Genomic DNA, 21,666 nt, shown 5'->3' with positions numbered 1-21,666 from the left:
CTGGTTGACGATTACACGTTGATCTGATTGGTTACAGGGTAGTTTGTGACGTCAGAAACACCAGCGATTTCAAAGCGTGTTTTTGAGACTGTCTTTGGTTCACTGCAGTTTTAAGGAGAAAATACTCAGCAATGGAGTCGACTTATGAATTTACACATGCTTTGTCTTAAAGCATATTAAAAACACCACACAAACAACATTAAAAGCTGGATTTTCACCACAAGAAATGTCTTCTACGGTGGAAAAATAAGCAAATTCAGAGACTCGTCATATTTCACTGTCTTTTTAATTACACAGATACGCAGATCTCAACACAGACAATAACCTGATTTAGAATGTTTACAGCGTCACATGTCCAACAAAGCGCACAGTAAGAGAGGGCGAGGGAATTGCAAAAGTGGGGGAAAAGAGCATGCAAGAAATAAATAAATAAAACTCTCCTGGCACAGTTCACATCATCTAGAGAATGATAACAGGACCTTGAAAGAGAAAACAAGAAAACATTTTAACACTCCAACCTTTCCGACTGAATCAATGCCTTCTTCTGTAATGATGTATTGCACAGTACAGTATAATCATCAATGTATCAAACCAAGCCGTTGCTAGTACAGAAATATGAATCTTGCTGTTATGGCGTTTATCATGTGCATCGCATGTTCAATGTTCAGTTTTACAGTAGTGTAAGGTTTCTACTACTACAGCCTTGCCTGGTTTCTGATTCTGAAAAAAAACGTTACACTTTTTGCTGTTAGCCTTAGTGGATGTTATAAATTACAAAATAAAGCATTAGTGAGGCTGGACAACATTAGTGATGTACATTAAAATGGTCTTTTAAGCTGTTTTTTTCCCAGACTACTTGACAAACCCTTTAAAAAAAAAAACATTTTACTTTGCTGAATGTGTAGGATGTCGTTTCTCTCTCTCTCTCTCTCTCTCTCTCTCTCTCTCTCTCGATGTCAACCTTTGAACTCGTCTCCCCTGACAAGGCCAAATGCTGACCGAATCAGGAGATTTGTTTTGAGAACGAGGGCCTTTCGATGTGCCGAATGACAGCAGAATTACAGTACACAGTGTAAAGATGCATTTGCATGCTCTTGTTTTGGTTATAGAACAGAATGGCCAAAAAATAATAATATTGCAAACACACAGTATGCTTGCATGAGTTCTGGACTATAGCAGACAATGCAAAAGCTCGAAATGAGTTTATCGTAACTTTGTTATTTTAAAGCTCTGGAGATTCAAGTAAGTCCCTTAGCAAAAAAAATAAAAAATCATTAATAGAAAGTATCTCTAACTCACACTCATGCATTCATTCCCACAATGAAATCTTTTTGAGGAAGGTTGTCATCTGATGCTTTGGACGCTTTTGTTTTTACGGTTTATCTTGTGCTTTCAACATGGCCATTTGTGTACACTTTGGTTTATGGGAATAGTCGGTCACCCATGTTTCCGTCTGCTTTTTTATGGGTGTGCGGTTATGCTTTGGTCTGTGCTTTTATCATTTTGGATATTTATGAGATATGTTTATGTACAGGGGCTCGAAACATTCCAAGCAAGTACAACTTCAACAATTCTAAGACTAATTTTTTCATTGTTTTCTACAGTCTGGTGAACTAAAGTCAGTTCGTTTTGAAGAGAATCTTGTCGTCGATGTTTAGCTATAGCTAGCTAGCTCAATAATAACATCTATTTAATGGCACAGACATATGAATGTAAGTCTATCACACCCTTGAGGATAGTTGATTTCTATTCTGAAACGTCATGAGGTGTGTTTCCCGAAAGCATAGTTAGCCAACTAACGTTCATCGTTATCAGCAGTTCAACGAGTCGTGTTTACCGAAACCATCGTTCCAACGAACGTTCGCAAACAGCATCGCAAAGTTGTGTGTTTGTCACTCTCGATCTGCGGTTAGAAGCAGAGTTTCATGTTTGCATGACATGTGGACTCAATAAATCCAGATCTTGAGCAAAATAAGCAAACTGATATTCAGTAGAATCTGTATCTTTTATTTAGGATACATACAAATATCATTTACATCTTAGTTTGCCAAGAGATTTAAAGCGTAGTTTATTGAAGATGCGCATGTGTGAACGAGCTCTACATGAGAACGAGCCGATGACTGAATCTGGAAATAAAGCAAAATAACTGAGAAAAATGAGAAATAGTCCTCAGATGCATATCTGTAATTTATAGAGAAACATCTAGCATTAATTCAATCTCAAACAGATTCATTAACAGTAGTTATTACTCCAACACCTGCGTGACATCATTAACCAGCGTGGTTGAACGACCAATTTGCGACAATATGGTTTCGGGAAACGATCGTGAATAGCTAGTTGATTTCTTCAACGATAGATCGTACGGCGTTGACGGGAAACACACCCCAGGTTTGCTCGATCTGCATGTCTGCTAGTGGTTTGATTTGGGTTTGTTAACAGGAGGTAGCTAGTAGGCAAAGAGCCCTAAAAAAATCCTCAAAATGGAGGGAGAGAGAAAGAGAGAGAGACACCTACTTCATCAGACTGGTGTTTTAGTATCCACTGGTTTGGGGTCATGTGTTGCTGATATTTTCAGGGTGAGTTCATATATTACTTTAGAAATGTGATAAATTAAACCTAAAGCAACGCCAAAATAGATGGAGCAACAAATAGGACTTTCAAGTTTGGTCCGTATCAAAGGTACGCCATTATAAATCAGAAATTGACCAAAACAAAGGCTGTAAACAGGGCTATTTTTGACCTTTAACAAACATGTTGCTCAGTGCACACAGCTCTTCTGTTGATGTTTTCCAGACTGCAATGTTATGTTTGGTACTACGTCGGATGGATCACGAGTAAAAAAAGCTTGGTACCAGTTGAGAACCATCATAGTGTTGGTTTTGTGATTGTATGTGCATGCATGTGTGTGTTGTGTGTGCAAAGTTACACACTGAACCACTGCAGTGACACTTTGGCCCAAAGGATGGCAATGTTTCACACATATTCTAGTGGTTTTCCTCCTAAAATCCCAGTTTGGGAACTCGCCAGGTCAGTCTATAGTGGTTTTGGCGTGTCGTTGAAGCGATGCCGTTCTCGTCGACGCGCTTACGGCTGTGAAAGCGTCTCGCCCATCAGCAAAATCCGTGATGTCAACACCTTTCCCTCCAACACACGTTGTAAAATGATCATTCAAGACAGAAAAGATTAAATGGAGAGAAATTAAATTCTAGACATTATACTTTAAAGGTTTCTGTTATTTGGCAAACTCATTTTTGGACCTCTTTTTTTAAATACTATGTACATTCACATTAATTTACCATGGTAATTTTTAGATATATTTATATGTATATTTATATTATAAGGTACCCTAAGGGCCGTTTTTCTGAGGTTCAATTCAGTAGCTGAATTCTCTTTCCATATTGCACCTCCGTTCTCTCACTGTCTTACAATGCGAGCAATATAAAATATTCCACATGAGGATTCTCATCATCAATATTGATACAACAAATCCAACAAATAGGTACAACACAGCTTCTCTCCCGTTAAAAGAGTGTCTTTTTCTGTCCAATGTTCGGCTGAAACCTAAAAGAAGACAAAAAAAAAAAAAATGGCGTCCCGAATTCGGAGAACGCACACAAGCAGAAATCGAAGACAGAGACATCCAAGAAACAAGGTAATATCTACAAGCAACGTTTGATCCCTTCGTGGATTTGAGCTTCTGTCAGGAGACAAAAGGGATGAGCATATATAGGGGGGGAGGTAGAAAGAGCGAGAGAAAAGAGAACCAAGTCTACGCCAGTCTCTAAAGTCATGCTTTGGAAAACGAGTGAAATCGTACAACAAAAAAAATGTCTCAGCAAACGCAAATGTTTCAGAAGAAAAGGCTCATTCTTAGTGTACAATCCGTTGAGGTTTTTTGGCAGTTCCGTTGCCGTTCCCGTTCGTCTTTCCTTTTGTCTTTTTCGTTTGCTAATCCTCGCCTTTTCTTTCCTTTTCGTGTCATTTCTCTCCGTGCTTTTAAGCGTCGCTCCATTGACCCGGAGATGAATCCGGGCTAAAGTTTGCGTTCCTCAAGATCTGAGTTTCTAGTCACTGTTTGTTCAGTTTCTGCGGAGGAGGAGGAGGTGAAGTTGTTTGCGTTTGGTTACAAGATGAGTGCTTCTTCGTAACTTTGGCAGTGTAATAAAAAGGTTTGGATCATTTTCTTTCTTTTCTTTTTTTCACTTAGAATTCATTTGGGTTCACGTCAGTACAGAGAGGTGAGTCTGGTGTAGATTTTCTTGGCTCGCTAGCAAGGTAGTTAACAGGTTCTTCTTATTATTATTATTATTTCTTTTGGATTTTTGAACGTTTCTTTTGTTTTAATTAAAGCCAAAAAAATGAAATGCAATGTTGTGAGGAAGTTGCTCTGTGGTGGAAGCTTTCTGTTTAGAGGAATCCACACTACATACACAACCAGGCAAACGTTTTGGATCGGTAAGAATTTTAATGTTTTTAAAAGAAGTTTTTTTCTGCTCACCAATTTATTTGATTAAAAAAAATATTATTACAATTTAAAAACAGCTGTTTCCTCCAGTCGTTCATTACTCCAGTCTTCAGTGTCACATGATCCTTCAGAAATCACTCTAATATGATGATTTGCTGCTCAAGAAACATTTCTTATGATTATCAGTGTTGAAAACAGTTGTTTAAATTTTTATTTCAGGATTCTTTAATGAATAGAAAGTTTCAAAGAACAGCATTTCCCTGAAATGGAAAGCTTTTGTCCACAACTCTTTTCAACACTGATAATAATCATAAATGTTTCTTGAGCATCAAATCATCATATTAGAATGATTTCTGAAGGATCATGTGACACTGAAGACTGGAGTAATGATGCTGAACATTCAGCTTTGATCACAGTATTAATATTCACATTAAAACAGCCGTTTTTAAATTCTCATAATATTTAACAATATTGCTGTTTTAAACGTATTTTAAAAACATTAAAAATCTTACCGATCCGAAACTTTGGACTGGTAGTGCGAGTCCCTCCTGCCACTCCAGTTCTCACAGAGCAAACCTCACTTAAAGGGTGTTGAGGCAATGTCTTAAAACATGAATACACACGTGTAACTGTTCCCTGGCTTTCCCCGCTCATGTTGAATTTAGCACAGTAGACCTTTTTGCGAAGGAATCTGAGCTTTTTTGGAGATTTGAGGAACACAAGAGCTTAACGTAGACGTGAAAGCCAGGTTCATCACTAGGGGCGGAGTATGCTGGAGGGTCCTCAGCTAGTTTTGGATGAAAGATGCTGTAGCAGCAGTAGACGTTGGCGTTGTCAAAATACAGACTTCGGTACCAAGTCGGTCCTGAAATTTAAAAAATGTGATGCTTTGAGCAGAATCGTAATCACCTCTGATTGGCTGTTGTGTTCACGAGCTCATCAGATATGTCTGTGATTGGCTACAATGATCAGCGCTTCAAAAACATGTTGTAAATATACATCAGTGACGCTCTTGCGTATATTATTATTCTAATGTAATGACACACGCGAGCGTTTAAAAGCTCTCGCTCACGTGCGTTGACCATTGTAGCCAATCACAGACATATCCGATGAGCTCATGAACACAGTGGCCAATCAGAGGTGTTTACGGTTGCACTCAGAGCGTCACATTTTTTAAATTTCAGTACCGACTTGGTACCAGTACTTCTGACAACACTAGTAGACGTGGTTCAGGATTCAGGGTTCATCAGTCAACGGGACGAGGAATCCATCAGAGCGGGTGTTGCAGGAGTGGTTGAGCGAGAAACACTACATGAGCTCGCGTCTTTAGGACTGGCGCTGGAAAGCGGGCCTGGAGGAGTGCTCTCGGAGCGAGTGGGCGGGACACTGGATGATGATGATGATGATGAGGTGGAGGACGGCGTCCCGATCGGCACGACGCTGCTCCCGGTCAAGCCCTGACTGCACACGTGATGGTGCTTCTCCCAGTCCTTGTGCTGGCAGAACGAGCCGCAGTAGCGCGCGGTGTTGCATCCGCTGCACGTCTCGCTAGCCTTGCGACCGCAGTTCCAGCAGCTCTGCGGGACAGACACGGACTGTGATTATTTACAAACCAATAAGTGCTCATATTTATGCCATGATGAAACAATGTATTTAACCCTCTGGTGCTTTTCGCATGTCAGTCAAAAATGACAGAAATGTGTTTTCTTGTTTTTTTAAAAATTAAATTAATGTACTATATTTTAGTTCGATAATGTTTTTTTATTTAATATATTGTAATTATAGGGGATTTTATGCCACTAAATTATATTTACTCTGTATTTATAATCACTTTTTGAGCATAGACCTCTGAAAATTAAATTTCCAACTTAAAGTGTTGTAAATCTTGAATGCTTCAGAGCAACAGACTGAAGAATCTCTTTTCAATGATGACACTTGGCAGATTATTGCTGAAGTGAAAAAAAGTTGCATAATTTTACGTTTATTGTTTTGAAAAATGTGCGAAAATACTATTTTCAATTTTGATATGAAATATGTATTTTCAAAAACCTGTTTTACTTTTAAACTGAGAAAATCAAAGCCATAAATCTAAACAAGTTGTGTTCCAAAGTTGAGCTTGATATCTCAAAAAAAATTTGACCGCGAGGAGCACAAGTGTGACTATTTTTACATAACCATCCTCCTAAAAAACAAGTCCCTCCACTATTTTTCGGGTATCCTCAGAAACACAGTTGGTTATGCATTGTAAACAATTGAGAAAGAAAATGGATGCGTATCATTATATTGGATCTGTGCATTCGTCTTAAAGTGACAGCAGCCTAATGCACACGCAGGTTTTTGTATCAACAATATTAATCAAACAACAAAAGAGAAAGAGAAAATCACTTTTGCGAACTGCATTCAGTCCTTGTTCGTGGCTTATTGTGATTAACGTCAATAACTTTAATTGACTTTAAGTAGTGCTGCAAAGTTAAAGAAGTGTAACTCTTTAGAAAATCAATTTTTGAAATTTGTGAATCGATGCAAATTATGGGTGTATCGATGCCCTCGTGTCACGACTCGACACATATCACGATACTGAACTCACGATACGATATTATTGCGATACTCAAAGACATATGATAAAAGTTTCACAATTTGTTTTACTGTTGATTAAAATGCTAAATTTGATATTACATTGGTGTGTAAATGAATATTATTGGACTTGGTGCTGAAACCCAAAGCACAGGACAATAGAGACACCAGAATAACAATATTCATGATTCTGAAGCTGAAAATACAGAATTATTTTAGACTAATAAGCTTGAACTCTTTCACTGACTAGATTTATTTAATATAATGTAGGCACTTTATACTGGTAACAAGACATTTGGCATTATCAGGACCCACAAATATTCCCCATTGCATTATTATACATTATATTCAACATTATATATAGTAGTTTATTGTAGTACTGACACTAAGACTCAGAAAACTTGAATTTTTTCTCACACAGTAATTTTTATTTTGGGTGAACTTTTCACAATTCATATTGTCACTATCCAAAATACATATTGTTGCATTTTTGTATTGCGATATATTATGACACGATATATTGTGACACCCCTAATGCAAATCGGTATAAGATAGAATGGGAATTTTCCCCCGACCGCGGGTCATGTGTTTGTTACTCACTTCGCTGGAGTCCTCCTGCTGGTTGATGACGGTCAGTGCGTCCTCGGAGGCCTGTCGCTTGGCCTCGGCCAGGGCTCTCTCCATCTTCGATCGCTCAGCCGAGATCATCTCGTGAGCTTTTCTCTCTGCGTCCGACACCGCTTTCTGCAGCTCCGACATGGCCTGCCTCTTCACCTCGTTCACTGCCTCCTCTGGAAATGAGGAAGAAAACAAGACATTATCCCTGTGGATCCTCTCAACAGCCTCTTCACTTCATTCACTGCCTCTGAAAATTCAATTCATGATTATTTGTATAGCGCTTTTCACAATACACATCGTTTCAAAGCAGCTTTAGAGAAAGTGCACGAGTCCACATTACAATTCACAGTGATCTGTTATCAGAGGAAACTGTCTAACACCGTGTCCTAATGCGTCAAAATCAATCAAAACCCATAGCCAATCAGAACAGCGTGTGGGCGGAGTCTCACGGTAGTACATAATCAAATTCACAAATATTACACCATTTAAAGGGGTAGTTGATTATGATTTCACTTTTTTAACTTAAGTTAGTTAAATCATGACAGAATATGCTAATCAATGACTAGATGATAGTTAACTCCACATCAGCAACATAAATTCGTCAACTATGCATTCAGAAATGTCCTGTTCTACATGTTGTCACTTCTTCTTGAGTCTCTCCATCTTTGTCCGACTCCGGTTTGAACATAAAAGCTAAAAGATTTTGAAATTTTCAGTGCATGTGTGTGTGAGGTAAAAGGACATGAGCTCTTGAAACTCCGCCCCCTGTGCCGGGAGCAGCAGCTCATTTGCATTTAAAGGGACACACACACAAACGGTGCGTTTTTGCTCACCCTCAAAAAGTGACAATTTTAACATGTTATATAAAAATATCTGTGGGGTATTTTGAGCTAAATCTTCACACACACACTCTGGGGACATCAGAGACTTATTTTACATCTTGTGAAAAGGGCATTATACCACCCCTTTAAACGTTATTAAAAATACATACTGAGTTACTAAAACAATCTTTGTTAAAGAATACACTTGTTTGTTCACAGTTTGAACAAGATAAATTTCAAGATCTGAGGGGCTTGTTGCTTTTACAGCTACAAAGCTGGAGCACTAAATGATATTCAAAGTCACATTACATGCTTTTAACATTAAATAAAGCACATAAACAGTAACTGAGATTATCATTAATCATCAGAGGCATTTTATCGCGCGTCGCGTGTAGTGAGGACACGGTGTCAGTTATGTATTTCAGAAATGTACATATACAAAATCACAGTTAGCGAAAAAGGTATTAATTTAAACAATGTAATAATTTAATGCAGAAACAATGAGCTCATTGAAGTAATGAATACTTGTTTGTTATCATGATTATGACATTTAGAAAATGTAGCATTGGTGCATGTTGTCAGAGTTTGTGAAAATGAAGAATATCAAGAGGAAAAAATAAGACATTGTCCCTGTAGATCCTCTCAACATCCTTTATTGAGGCTCTCGAAGCTTTCAGCTTGTTCATCTCTCCGAACAGATGTACATCATCCAAGATTTAAAACATTCTGTCAGAAAAATTAGCTATTAATAATTGATCCCGAACGACAGTGTTTACAATTATTTCCAGTGTTGATAGGCTGAACGGTTCTTCACAAGCTTGCCTATTTACCTAACAATAAATGATTAAGTATTTTGGTAACACTTTACATTAGGGTTCATTGGTTAACTACCCATACATTATTTAACATGAACTAAGAATGAACAATACTTCTTCAGCATTTATTAATCTTAGTTAATATTAATTGTAACATGTACTAATACGTTATTAAAATCAAAGGTTGTGTTTGTTAACATTAGTTAATGCACTGTGAACTAACAGCTGTATTATTATTAACTAACATTAACAAAGATTAATACTGTAAAAAATGTATTGCTCATTGTCAGTTCATGTTAGTTAATACATTAACTAAATGTTAACTAATGAACCTTATTGTAAAGTGTTACCAATATTTCATATTTTTCACTAAGTGGATAACCAGGATGACTTGTTCCACAAATGCCATTGATTTTGTGTGTGTGTGTGTGTGTGTGTTCATGTTTTTCTATCCCGGTGGGGACTTCAACCTGAATGCACACAGACTCATGGGGACTCACAGTGGGGACCTAAATTGAGGTCCTCATGGCTAAACAAGCTTATAAATCATACAGAATGAGTTTTTGTAAATGTAAAAATGCAGAAAGTTTTCTGTGATGGGTAGGTTTAGGGGTAGGTTTAGTGTGCGTGTGTGTGTGTGATGGGTAGGTTTAGGGGTAGGGTTAGTGTAAGGAGATAGAATATACAGTTTGCACAGTATAAAAACCATTAAGTCTATGGAGAGTCCCCACAAAGATAGTGAACCAGACGTGTGTGTGTGTGTGTTTTCAGGACATGCAGGTGTGAGAGTGTCTTAACATTAGGGGTCCTTGTGCTGCAGTGTCTTTCCTTAACCTTTTTAATGTGAACATTTAGCATACGCTCTGAAAGCTAGTGAGCTCGGTGACCTAAACCACATTTTAAGGCACATTCCCAATGTGAGGAGGATCCAAACAGTAGCAGACACACATGCTGCCTTCAGAGAGCCTCTGTTTGGGCAGAAACCCAATGCAGAATTGTATCATTTGGTGAAAAAGCAAGCACAGATTGCACTGACAAGCGTAAAAAATGTGAAATAATAAACTAAGTGCAATGTAGTATTTTTCAAAAATATAGATTTTTCTATACATATCAATATTGAAAAATCTGAAATGTTTCCAAAACAAAAACACACGATACCAGCGTCTCTCTCTCTCTCTCTCTCTCTCTCTCTCTCTCTCTCTCTCTCTCTCTCTGACAGCGAGAGACACACAAACCCGCCTCTCCTCACTCACTCCTTTCATTTGCTCTGGATGAATATTGTTGGTGTTACAGGGCTTGAATTTCGGCGAGGGATTGCGCATAATTTTACTCGTTCCTGCAGATTTTGTGCTCAAACCCAAAAGTGCGGCACATAAAGCCGCCTCTCAGAACCACATTGAGCTCTTTATCGCTGTTTATTGCACTTAAACAGTCAAATACACACAAAATAATGTCAAAATACCGGTCTTGAGGAATATTCACGTAAACACAGTCAGTTCTGTTTTAAGTGAACATGAACAGTTGAGAAATAAAACGCATGTGTAACAGTATAATGGATCCATGCGTCCGCTCTTAAAGTGACAGCAGCCTAATAAACCTGCTGCCAAATTATGAGATAATATTATGAATATCTATATAGCAGTTTTTCCCCATTGTATCGATGTCAAAATTATGGCCAGTGAAAATGCTGAGTTGCTAGTAACTTTGGAAAACCACAGTGGCTGGTGAGGAAAAAAGTTCTTGTCAATAACTTGTTGTCAAAACTACTGTTCTGTGGGGTTATGGGGTTTAGAGAGTATGTGGATGATTTCAGAATCTGTCAGGATATTGTGTGTTCTGTTAGTGCATGTGTTTACTGCTGCAGGGGGTACACACACACACACACACTACAATCTTTGCACCATAGTGTGTTTACTCTAGAAAGCTGGTTGTGATCATAAATATCTGTCATAACACACCCTCCATTCAATTCTCTATAGAGTTCTGCCTCAGGCTACTGACTGACTGTGTGTGTGTGTGTGTGTGTGTGTGTTCTCAAATCTACATCACTACTGTCTCAGCTGGAAAGCTAGTTAGTATTCAGTTTGTTCCCTCCGCACCTCCCACACACATCGCCTCATTTTTTTTTTCATGCATTCATTCTTCACTTCTTTGCTTTTCTCTTCATCATCTTTTTGGTTCTCGCCAATTTCTCAGTATCTTTGAAAACACTAGACGGCTTAATCAGACTCGGAGCATGCACCACTAAAATTAGTTTGCAAATTTAATTAATTTTTATCAAGGAGACTTGGGAGCAGATGCTAAAGCAATTGGCACATAATGGAAACCATGGGGCGGCAATATTAACATTTTAATCCCACAGGGATATGTCAGTTTTCAAGGTTTTTCTCTTTCTACTATTCTCTTGTCTTCATTTCAGTTTCAGGCCTCAAAGGCAGAAGGACATCAAAATCTAGACACTCACAGGTAAGAAAATTAATTCTGACAAGCCTTTAATATCTCAATTATTTCTCCCAGACTTTATTTTTACCTGAGTTACCAGTTTATGAAATCCTAGTAACCTCAGTTTTCAGTTTACCTCTGGAATTTTCAGAAAAGGCCTGTTAATACTTCAAACTATGGTCAGATTTGCCATCCAGCCATCAAACATCTCAAACATTTTTCATCGAATTCTTCCAAGACTCATTTGTTTGGATGAGAGATTTTAGGAGGAACACCTGAGAGAGCTCCATTAAAGGAGTGGTTGATTATGATTTGACTTTTCTAACTTTAGTTAGTGTGTAATGTTGCTGTTTGAGCATAAACAACATCTGCAAAGTTACAACGCTCAAAGTTCAAAGCAAAGGGAGATATTTGCTTTTACAAAAATCACTTTTAAGGACTACAACAAACGGCTGGTAGAGACTACACCACATTCCTTCCGGGTTAGTGACATCACTAAAATTTACATAAACCCCACCCCCTGAACACGATTTATAGATTATCAAGACAGAATATGCTAATCAATGACTAGAAAATAGTTAACTCCACATCAGCAACACCAATTCATCAACTAACCATTCAGAAATGTTGCTTCTACATGTTGTCACTTCTTCTTGAGTCTCTCCATCTTTATCTGACTCGGGTTTGAACATAAAAGCTAAACGTTTTTGTAATGTTCAGTGCGTGTCACATGAGCTGTTGAAGCTCCGCCCCCTGTGCCGGGAGCAGCAGCTCATTTGCATTTAAAGGGACAGACACAAAAACGGGTTTTTGCTCACCCTCAAAAAGTGACAATTTTATATCAAATATCTGTGGGGTATTTTGAGCTAAAACTTCACGCACACACTCTGGGGACATCAGAGACTTATTTTACATCTTGTGAAAAGGGCATTATACCACCCCTTTAAGTCTTCAGGGGCCATCTATGCAATAAAATGTTAAAAAAAACAGTGTATAGTACAGGTGTAATACGGGTGCCGTTACTCACCCTGTTTGTTCTGAAGTTGCTTTAATGCTGGCGAGAGTGGGATACTTGTAGAACCTGCATGAAAAACAACTGCAGTTAAAAGGGATTTTGTCACAGTGAAAATGCAGCTAAGATTTGCAGACAACAGCAGTTTAATAAATTAGTAATGGCATATTGATTTTACTCAGCTGTAATGTTACTGGTGTGGGTCACAATTAATAAGTGCCCTTTGACCTCTGACCTTTGGGCAAGTGACACCACCTGTGCTCTGGCTGATCTCATCAGTATTATGTGTGACCTTTATGGCCAACCAGGCTTGTGTACAGCCCCCTTAATATTTTATAATAAAACAGATTAATCCAAGAACAATCCGGCCGTGTTTCCCCTCACTCTCCTTTCTTCAGGGTTCGTACAGATACTGTAAAATGAACTTACAAGGACTTTTCAAGCACTACTTTATTGTTTTTTTTCAAGGACTACAATCAGAGATCTCACTTATAAAACAATATCTTTAATATTCTAAAAAAGAAGAAGAAGGTAAATAGATAAACAAAAAATAAACCAATAAAACAAAATGGTACAAATAAAGTGCAATGACTGGTAACTTTAACCATTGAAGGATAAGATGACAATATATGATTGACCTGAATAACAAAAGCTGTATCATATACTTGAATATTTATGAGAAATATCACGCTCATAGCCATGAGAAATGCCTCGATATCTATATCAGACGGACTGCAGCGTTAATTTTGAGTGAAAAGATTGTTTAGCGATTAAAATTAAACATATATTGTCTTTCTTAAATTAGTGCCTTTTCATAAATATGGCTGTTTTCAAGGGTTGCTTAAATTTCAAAAAATTCAAATTCAAGAACTTCAAGCATTTTGAGCATCTTGTACAAACCCTGATTCTCTCTCTCTCTCCGGGCCGGGTCGCGTTTGTCGGCTCTGCCTGTGCTGATCTGCTGTTGACCGCAGGTTTCTGCATTATCACTGCAGATTCAACTGCAGTTGTCTTTCATGGCCGTGACAGATGGAGATCTCTGAACACTAATGACATTCAACGACCTCCTGGCCTTGCATAACTACAGCTGTGAGACCCTGCAGGCCAGTTGGCATATATGTGACCCTGGACCACAAAACCAGTCACGAGTCGCACGGGTATATTTGTAGCAAAAGCCAACAATACAGTGTATGGGTCAAAATGATCGATTTTTCTTTTATGCCAAAAATCATTAGGATATTAAGTAAAGATCATGTTCCATGAAGATATTTTGTAAAATTCCTACCGTAAATATATAAAGCATTTATTTTTGTGAGTGAATGCAGCACAATCGCCAACATAAATGAACAACTTTAAAGGAGATTTTCTCAATGTTTCGATTTTTTTTGCACCCTCAGATTCCAGATTTTCAATAGTCATATCTCGGCCAAATATTGTCCTATCCTAACAAACCATACGTCAATGGAAATCTTATTTATTCAGCTTTCATGTGATGTAGAAATCTCAATTTCAAAAAATTGACCCATGTGACTGGTTTTGTGGTCCAGGGTCATATATTGGTGTGCATGTGTGGAAGTCGATGCTCTGTCCAGTTGACTCACCAGCCTTTCTCCAGATCTCCTCGGGAAGGTATCCTGAAGGGGGCCGGTGCAAGAAATCTCTGTGGATTTCTGTAAAAGAGCATCAAAAGAGCGATTTGAGTTTTCCTGGGGTGAGAGAAAAGCTTCTTATCAGCCATAGACAGTCCCAAAAAACCCTGCCGATCATCTAAAATTATGACACGCTCTTGGAGCTTGACAACCATGTCCTTACCAAGTGTGACGCAGCAATTCCCTAATGACTGCAATAACAAATAGCAACAATTCTGTTGGCTGCTTGGTTTATATTTCTGTGTCATCATCGCATTAGGTAGTAGGAGTGTAACAGTTCTCGGTAAAAAAATCCGAACCGTACCGTTCTCCACCCGCGGTTCGGCACGCACTTGCACCGCGGTTGATCTCAAATCTGATGACGCATCTATAATCTGGTTTGTTGAAAATAATAATGGATGCACATGCTGTAATAAGTCGATGGATGCACATGCTGGCTCCCCAATTATACATTACAACAGCGATAATCAAAAAACATGAACAAAAACGGTCACTGTTTGTAAGCTTTGTTCAATGCAAGTGCCGTTTGCTCAAACATGACCAGTCATGACGCCGTCATCACCCGGGTGTTGATAGCGCGCGAGCACAGGCGAAATCTGAACACACATTGCTATCTGTGTTTAAACTAAACTCATTTAAGCCTTTTCCAATTTAAACATCGAAGAGCAAGACGCGAAAGAGAACATTCGACATTCAGAAAATTCACACAAAAATGATGTCAACATGTCCATCTTAATGAGTATCCTAGCATACAAAGTCGGTTATGTCTTAAGTGAACTTATACAGTCGAGAAAGACGTATTGAATCCGTGCATTATGCCTAATATTCCTGCTGTCGGTGTTTATAATGTTAATCAAACAACAAAAGACAAGAAAATCACTCACAGCTCTGGATTGAATAGCTGTTGTAACATTAATTAGGATTAAAATTTAATTTATAAAGTCAAATATGCAATGTTATTTTACATTTAGTTATTTTATGTTATTTTACAAACTAATGTTAGACCTGAAAAACCTGAAAAGCACTGTTTATTTTATTAGTATCTTTGCTCTATTTGCCTCTTTTCCCTGAACATAGCGCATACCGAACCATACCGAAACCGTGAACCTAAAACCGTGATACAAACCGAACCGTGAGCCATTTGAACCGATGCACCCCTACTAGCTCGCCCCTTCCACAGCGAAAATCCCCTGTCCCTCACCGCTGTATTATAAACACTGAACATGTGACTGGCAGAGTCATGCACGATTTTTGCTCTCAATGACAACAGAAAAATGACTTTGCCGGGAACTTTATGTCATGCCTGCTTAGGACAGTGACTATTCCCAGGAACCTAGAGTACTGCACATGTCCCGCTTATCCGACACCTGATTTATTAATGACCTGTTGATTGGAATAAGGTGTGCTAACTTACAGAGACACCCAAATGCAGTACTGTGGGTCTCTAGGAACAGGCTGTGACAGACAAGGATTCGCTGGCCCTAGATAAAGTTACAGAGATGCCAAGATAAGGACAAACTGTAAGGTTAGTGTGCTAAATGTGGGATCACATGCCAACAGGTCCTAAAAAGAGAACAGATTAGATTTGTTTTTGATACGTTGGCTGATGGAAACCACTTTCTGCAGCTGGTAAGAGTGTGTCAGAAAAGTATTCTGATTACGCAAAAGTAACGTAACGCGTTACTTTTCTAAAAAATAACTAAGTAACGCAATTAGTTACTTTTTAAGGGAGTAACGCAATATTGTAATGCATTACTTTTCAATGTAACTTTCCCCAACACTGAAGGTTAGTGTGCTAAATTTGGGATCACATGCAAACTAGTCCTAAAAAGAGAACAGATTCGATTTGTGTTTGATACGTTGGCTGATGGAAACCACTTTCTGCAGCTGGTAAGAGTGAAAAATAAGTAACGCAAAAGTAACCTAATGCATTACTTTTCTAAAAAGTAACTAAGTAACGCAATTAGTTACTTTTTAAGGGAATAACGCAATATTGTAATGCATTACTTTTCAAAGTAACTTTCCCCAACACTGGTTATCAGTTTATCTTGCGTTACTTATTTGAAAAAGTAACTCAGATATTTTGTTGTAAATTTTAAAAGTAATGCATTACTTTACTAGTTACTTGAAAAAGTATTCTGATTACGCAAAAGTAACGTAACTCATTACCTTTCTAAAAAAGTAACGCAATTAGTTACTTTTTAAGGGAGTAACGGAATATTGTAATGCATTACTTTTCAAAGTAACTTTCCCCAACACTGTAAGGTTAGTGTGCTAAATGTGGGATCACATGCCAACTGGCCTTAAAAAGAAAACAAGTTAGATTTTAGATGTTGGCTGATGGAAAATTTCTGCATGACATTTCATGCTGCGTGCCGAGGATCTGCAGCGGTACATGTACCTATCGGCTGTGTGTCGCTGCTGTTAGAAGTGTTGGAGGAGGAAGAGTTGTGGTGAGGAAGAGGAGGAGGAGGAGGAGGAGGCCGCTGGGAGGAGCTCACACCTTTTTTCATATCCTCCACGTCGCTGTATCGACGGATCCAGTGGTTCATCTCCTCGCGGTCCGCCTCCTGGCAGCGGCGGAGCACCGTGAGCGAACGCCGAGTCTTCTCCACCATATCCATGATACAGTTCAGCAACTACAGGGAGAAGCGGATGGAAAATAGTGGAAGAGCAACATTAGACCAGTAACAGTCACACCAACATTTACTCAGACACCTTCAACATTTCAGCACAGTTTATTCGCTATAGTTTAGAAAATGGTAATAAAATATGACAAGAATCAGTTGATATTTCACTGGTTTTGTCCGTCCTTCTGTTAGACTGTCTCACACATGAATTATGTTGAATATCTGTCAGCTGTTAAATTTAACTACACAATTAGATAATACCAGTTTAGCTCAACCAATCACCAAGCAATGCTTCATTTTGTTCAGTCTGTGTGTAAAAAGAGGTACAGAAATGAACAATTAAGCCTAAATTTAAAATACACAATTTGTTCACTGTATAAATGAAATATGGTTTTATCTTTGTTAAAGCTGTATTTTGTTGTTTTATTAACATTAATGACAGACAACAGTAGGAATATTAGGCTACTGTCACTTTAAGACCGAATGCACGTACCGAATATACTGACAGACATCCGGTTTCTTTCTGAACTCATGACATAACCGAGAGAATACTTGCCGAGACGGGTATTTAGACATAATTGTGTGTGTATGTGTCCGTTCAAGGGCAAGCAAACGCGAAAGAGGAATCGAGACGCTATCTGAAACTAGGGTGACCATATTTTAATTTTCAGTCGGGCTTTTTTTACGCTGTGCATGTGCCACTGTTGACAAGCTCTGTCTCTCTCTTGCTCTCGTGGAGCTGAGGGCAATGACTGAGATCCAATGTTTGCGTTACGTACATGACCGACCGACCAATGGTGGCGTGCGAGAAGGCAGGACCTAAAGCAATAAAAAAGCGGCGACTGTGGAAAGCAAAAGCCGAATCCCGGACATTTTGGGCAATATAGAAATCCCGGCCGGACGCATTTTTGTAGGTCCAAAAAGAGGACATGTCTGGGAAAAAGAGGACGTATGGTCACCCTATCTGAAACGCACCTCTCTCTCTCTCTCTCTCTCTCTCGTCCCGATTTTTGCCTCTTCTTCCGCGTTTAAAATTCTCTGAATGTGTAAGTCTTTTGCAGTGAGAGGTTAAGCAACAATATCCACGCAACATCTGTGCTGCCACTGGGAGAAGCCAAAACACTTCATTCTTCCCCGATCCTTCTCTCTCCCGTCTTCCACACACACACACCCCCCCCCCCCCTCCACATCATCTCCCCTCATCCATGTGATGCCATCCCTCACTCTTTGAGTATGTTGTTGGCTGTATTTATTTCAGATTTGGATGGCGTCCAGAATAAGCCTGATTCCACAGACTGCAGGCCTCGTCTCAGCTGCTCTCTCCGGTGGGAACGTCCTCTCTCCATCTGTGGCCTTTTTATTCAATATGTGTTTGAGTGAGGGGAAGTTTGTGTTGAGGCAAGGGGAGGTTAACAGTGATGTGAGCGACATAAAGGCCTTACTGGACCTGGTCACTTCATGCGTTTTCTCAGATACGATAGCTACGTCAGAACGCAGGCTCACTATTGGCCGACGCTGGTCATGTGTGTGATGCGTGTGATGCTGGCCAATAGTGAGCCTCCGTTCTGACGTACAACCCAGAAGCGCTGCGCTGTTACACTACGCTCAGAGAAACACAGAAGAACATGAAGAGTTGAATAAAGTCGTTATTTTAGTTTTTGTTTTGCGCACAAAAAGTATTCTCGTCGCTTGATGAACTTAAGGTTGAGCCACTGTTGTCACTTGGACTATTTTAATGATGTCTTTACTAACTTTCTGGGCCGGCAAGTTTCAGTAACAGAGAAGCCTATGGAGGAGTGAGACAGCTCTCAGATTTAATCACAAATATCTTCATTTGTGTTCTGAAGATGAACGAAAGTCTTACGGGGTTGGAACAACATGAGGGAGAGTAATTACTGACAGAAAATGCATTCACTTTTTTCAATAGCGCTGGAATTGAAGATATTTTGTTTGTTTTGCGGACACGCATATATGTGGGCAAGTGTGAACTGAACCGTTTTAACAAATCTGACAGCCAGATGTAAACAGGCCCAGTGTCATCCAGTTCTACCATCAGCTCTCCATCAATCTGACACAGCTATCTAACTACTGTGCTCTTGTTTTTTAGCTTTCCCTCCCATACAACTTTCCTGTGTCCATAATTTGAAGTATCAGCTGGACTACCAAGTCTGGTTTTGCACCATCAAGTTATGGTTGTTCGACCAGCTTGGATCAGCAACCATCTTGACATGATATAACTTGTTTCCCCCTAGCAGAGTTAATGACTCTCTTGCTCATGTTGCATGTATGAAAGATGATACACTGCAAAAAAATATGTTCTTACTCAGTATTTTTGTCTTGTTTCCAGTCCAAATATCTAAAAAAAAATCTTAAAGCAAGATGCATTTACTAGATGAGTAAAATCCCATTAGACATTATGTCTTGTGCTCTGGGGGAAATAATCAAAATTAAGTGAGTTTTTGCTTAAAACAAGCAAAATGATCTGCCAATGGGGTCAGAAAAATAATCTTGTGTAATCTTGATAACAAGACATAATGTCTAATGGGATTTTACTCATCTAGTAGATGCATCTTGATTTAAGAATTTGTAGTTATTTGGACTGGAAATAAGACAAAAATACTGAGTAAGAAAAGCATTTTTTGCAGTGTAAAGGAAGAAAGCATCTGGTCACACATACGTTATCAAGGTGTTTCCATTCCTCAGCCCACTCGCGGTCTGTCAGCCGGTGATCAATCACTTCCTCTTGACGGGCTCCATGCACGGCTATAACAGAAACACAACACCGCATTAGCATACACGCTAACACGCTAACACGATAGAGAATCAGTGTCCATGTAAGTGCAATTCTGCAATGCATTCGAGTTGTTGGAAATATTACTCAAATTATAAACTACAAACCAGGTGAAATCATGCTGTAAAATAGCAGATATATAAATACACCTGTGACTGTGCATCAGTTCTTGTTTGAAAATCCAGTTTTTAAAGTTGTTTATTATTTGTCTATGTGGTGTTTTTAATATTAATGTTTTTAATGACAGAAATGCAATATCATATTCATAACTGTGTTTTCAGTGGCATATAAAGACCTTATTATATAATGAAGCGTTATGTGTTTATTAGCTTAGAATGAGCATTTCTCTCTACACACACCGCGGGTCCGCTTACATCCACATGTTTCTACGGTGGCCCTGAGCGGACAAACATGTTTCGTCACTATGATGTTCTTCATGATAAGAAGCGAGCTAAAGTCAGCGAATAAAACACTGTCACAATGATGAACAAGTAACAATAATATTCACAATAATATATCGTTTTACTGAATAATAAAGTAAACATCATTTCTTAATTTATCTTTGTAAAGAAACCTCATTGTTTAACTGGCTCCTCTTTGCTGTCTCAGACGACGACATCACTTCCTGTCGGCCACCGTAACTTCTGTTGGTTGCAATTTGTTATTTCACCACTAGATGGCGCTAAAAATCACACACTGCACCTTTAAGACAAACCATGTGTAAATTCATAAGTCGACTCCATTGCTGAGTATTTCCTCCTTAAAACTGCAGTGAACCAAAGACTCAAAAACACGCTTTGAAATCGCTGGTGTTTCTGACGTCACAAACTACCTTGTAACCAATCAGATCAACGTGTGATCGTCAACCAGTGGATCTCTGAGCTGAGCGAGTGAGTGGAGGCGGGGCTCATTTGCATATTCATAGAACCGCACATACTAAATTAGGCAAGGGTGTCGAGTTACATTCAAGATATTTTAAGCCATGAATAATTTATTTTCAAGGAAAAAAACATCTAAATATGTAATTTCGGTGAGTTTTAAGGGATAGAATTATTGACTACAGGGGGACTTTAAAGCACAGTGGCGAACAACCCTGCAAACAAAGTAGTTTATTGGTTGATTCCACCAATCTGACCTGTTTGCCGGTGCCGGTCCCGCACGTCCCTGTGCTCCGCGTGTCTGTAAGCGTCTCTGTAATGGTGGGCGAGGGCCATGTCCTCCAGCCGGTAGTGCTGCGGGGCGGGAGGGTTGGGGTGGGGCAGGCCGTTGGGGGGGTGTGTTGGGAGCCCGTTTGGGGGCGGATGGGCAGGTAAGCCACTGCTGGGACTGAAACGCTGACTGGGACTCACTGTACATGGACGTTTGGCCAGGTGTTCTGGGTGCAAACCGTCCCGCTCCCCTGCGCTCTCTTTGGTCCTGTTGGAAGGAATGTAGAAACACTTTTAGGAGATATCCAAGACTCAAGTCACCTTTATGAATACAGCGCTTTTTACAATACAGATTGTTTCAAAGCAGCTTTACAGTGATATCAGGAAAATAATGCAACAAAGTTTGTTTCCTGAAGAAAATAGTGTCATAGTGCAGCTTAAGTCAGTTCAGTGATGGTTCATTTGTGTTGTAAAAAAGTTATTAATTTAGTTCATTTATATAGCCGCTCTGGAGAAAACCGTGATGACGAATGTAGAGACGCTTTTAGGACAAACACTACCAGTCAAAAGTTTAAGATTTTTAATGTTTTCTTCTGCTCACCAAGGCTGCATTTATTTGATTAAAAATACCAACAAAAAAAAAACAACCAAAAAAAACATAATATTGTGAAATATTATTACAATTTAAAACATGTGAATAT

The 21,666-nt window shown here is 39.0% G+C and overlaps 1 protein-coding gene across 8 annotated transcripts in view; it reads right to left on the bottom strand.

Moving 5' to 3' along the window:
* Positions 1-4,200: 4,200 nt before the first annotated feature.
* The window catches only part of cbfa2t3 (CBFA2/RUNX1 partner transcriptional co-repressor 3), a 66,272-nt gene continuing 48,806 nt past the window's right edge, over positions 4,201-21,666 (bottom strand). The window contains exons 6-12 of one of the 8 annotated variants that reach the window (XM_084108661.1): positions 20,953-21,233; positions 19,704-19,789; positions 16,798-17,035; positions 14,349-14,417; positions 12,763-12,816; positions 7,640-7,830; positions 4,201-6,060 (exon numbers count right to left, since the gene is read on the bottom strand). In XM_084108661.1, coding sequence (XP_083964787.1) covers positions 5,716-6,060; positions 7,640-7,830; positions 12,763-12,816; positions 14,349-14,417; positions 16,798-17,035; positions 19,704-19,789; positions 20,953-21,233 — 1,264 coding nt within the window. In that variant the 3' untranslated portion in view covers positions 4,201-5,715. The remainder of the gene's footprint in view (positions 6,061-7,639; positions 7,831-12,762; positions 12,817-14,348; positions 14,418-16,797; positions 17,036-19,703; positions 19,790-20,952; positions 21,234-21,666) is intronic. The other 7 variants (XM_084108662.1, XM_084108666.1, XM_084108665.1 and 4 more) reach the window with 7 other exon arrangements.

This window comes from Abramis brama (genome assembly GCF_963993115.1).
Source record: "Abramis brama genome assembly, chromosome: 3".
In the NCBI taxonomy this organism is placed as follows: domain Eukaryota; kingdom Metazoa; phylum Chordata; class Actinopteri; order Cypriniformes; family Leuciscidae; genus Abramis; species Abramis brama.
Note: the sequence above shows the minus strand (reverse complement) of the source record. Positions and strands in the feature narration are given on the sequence as shown.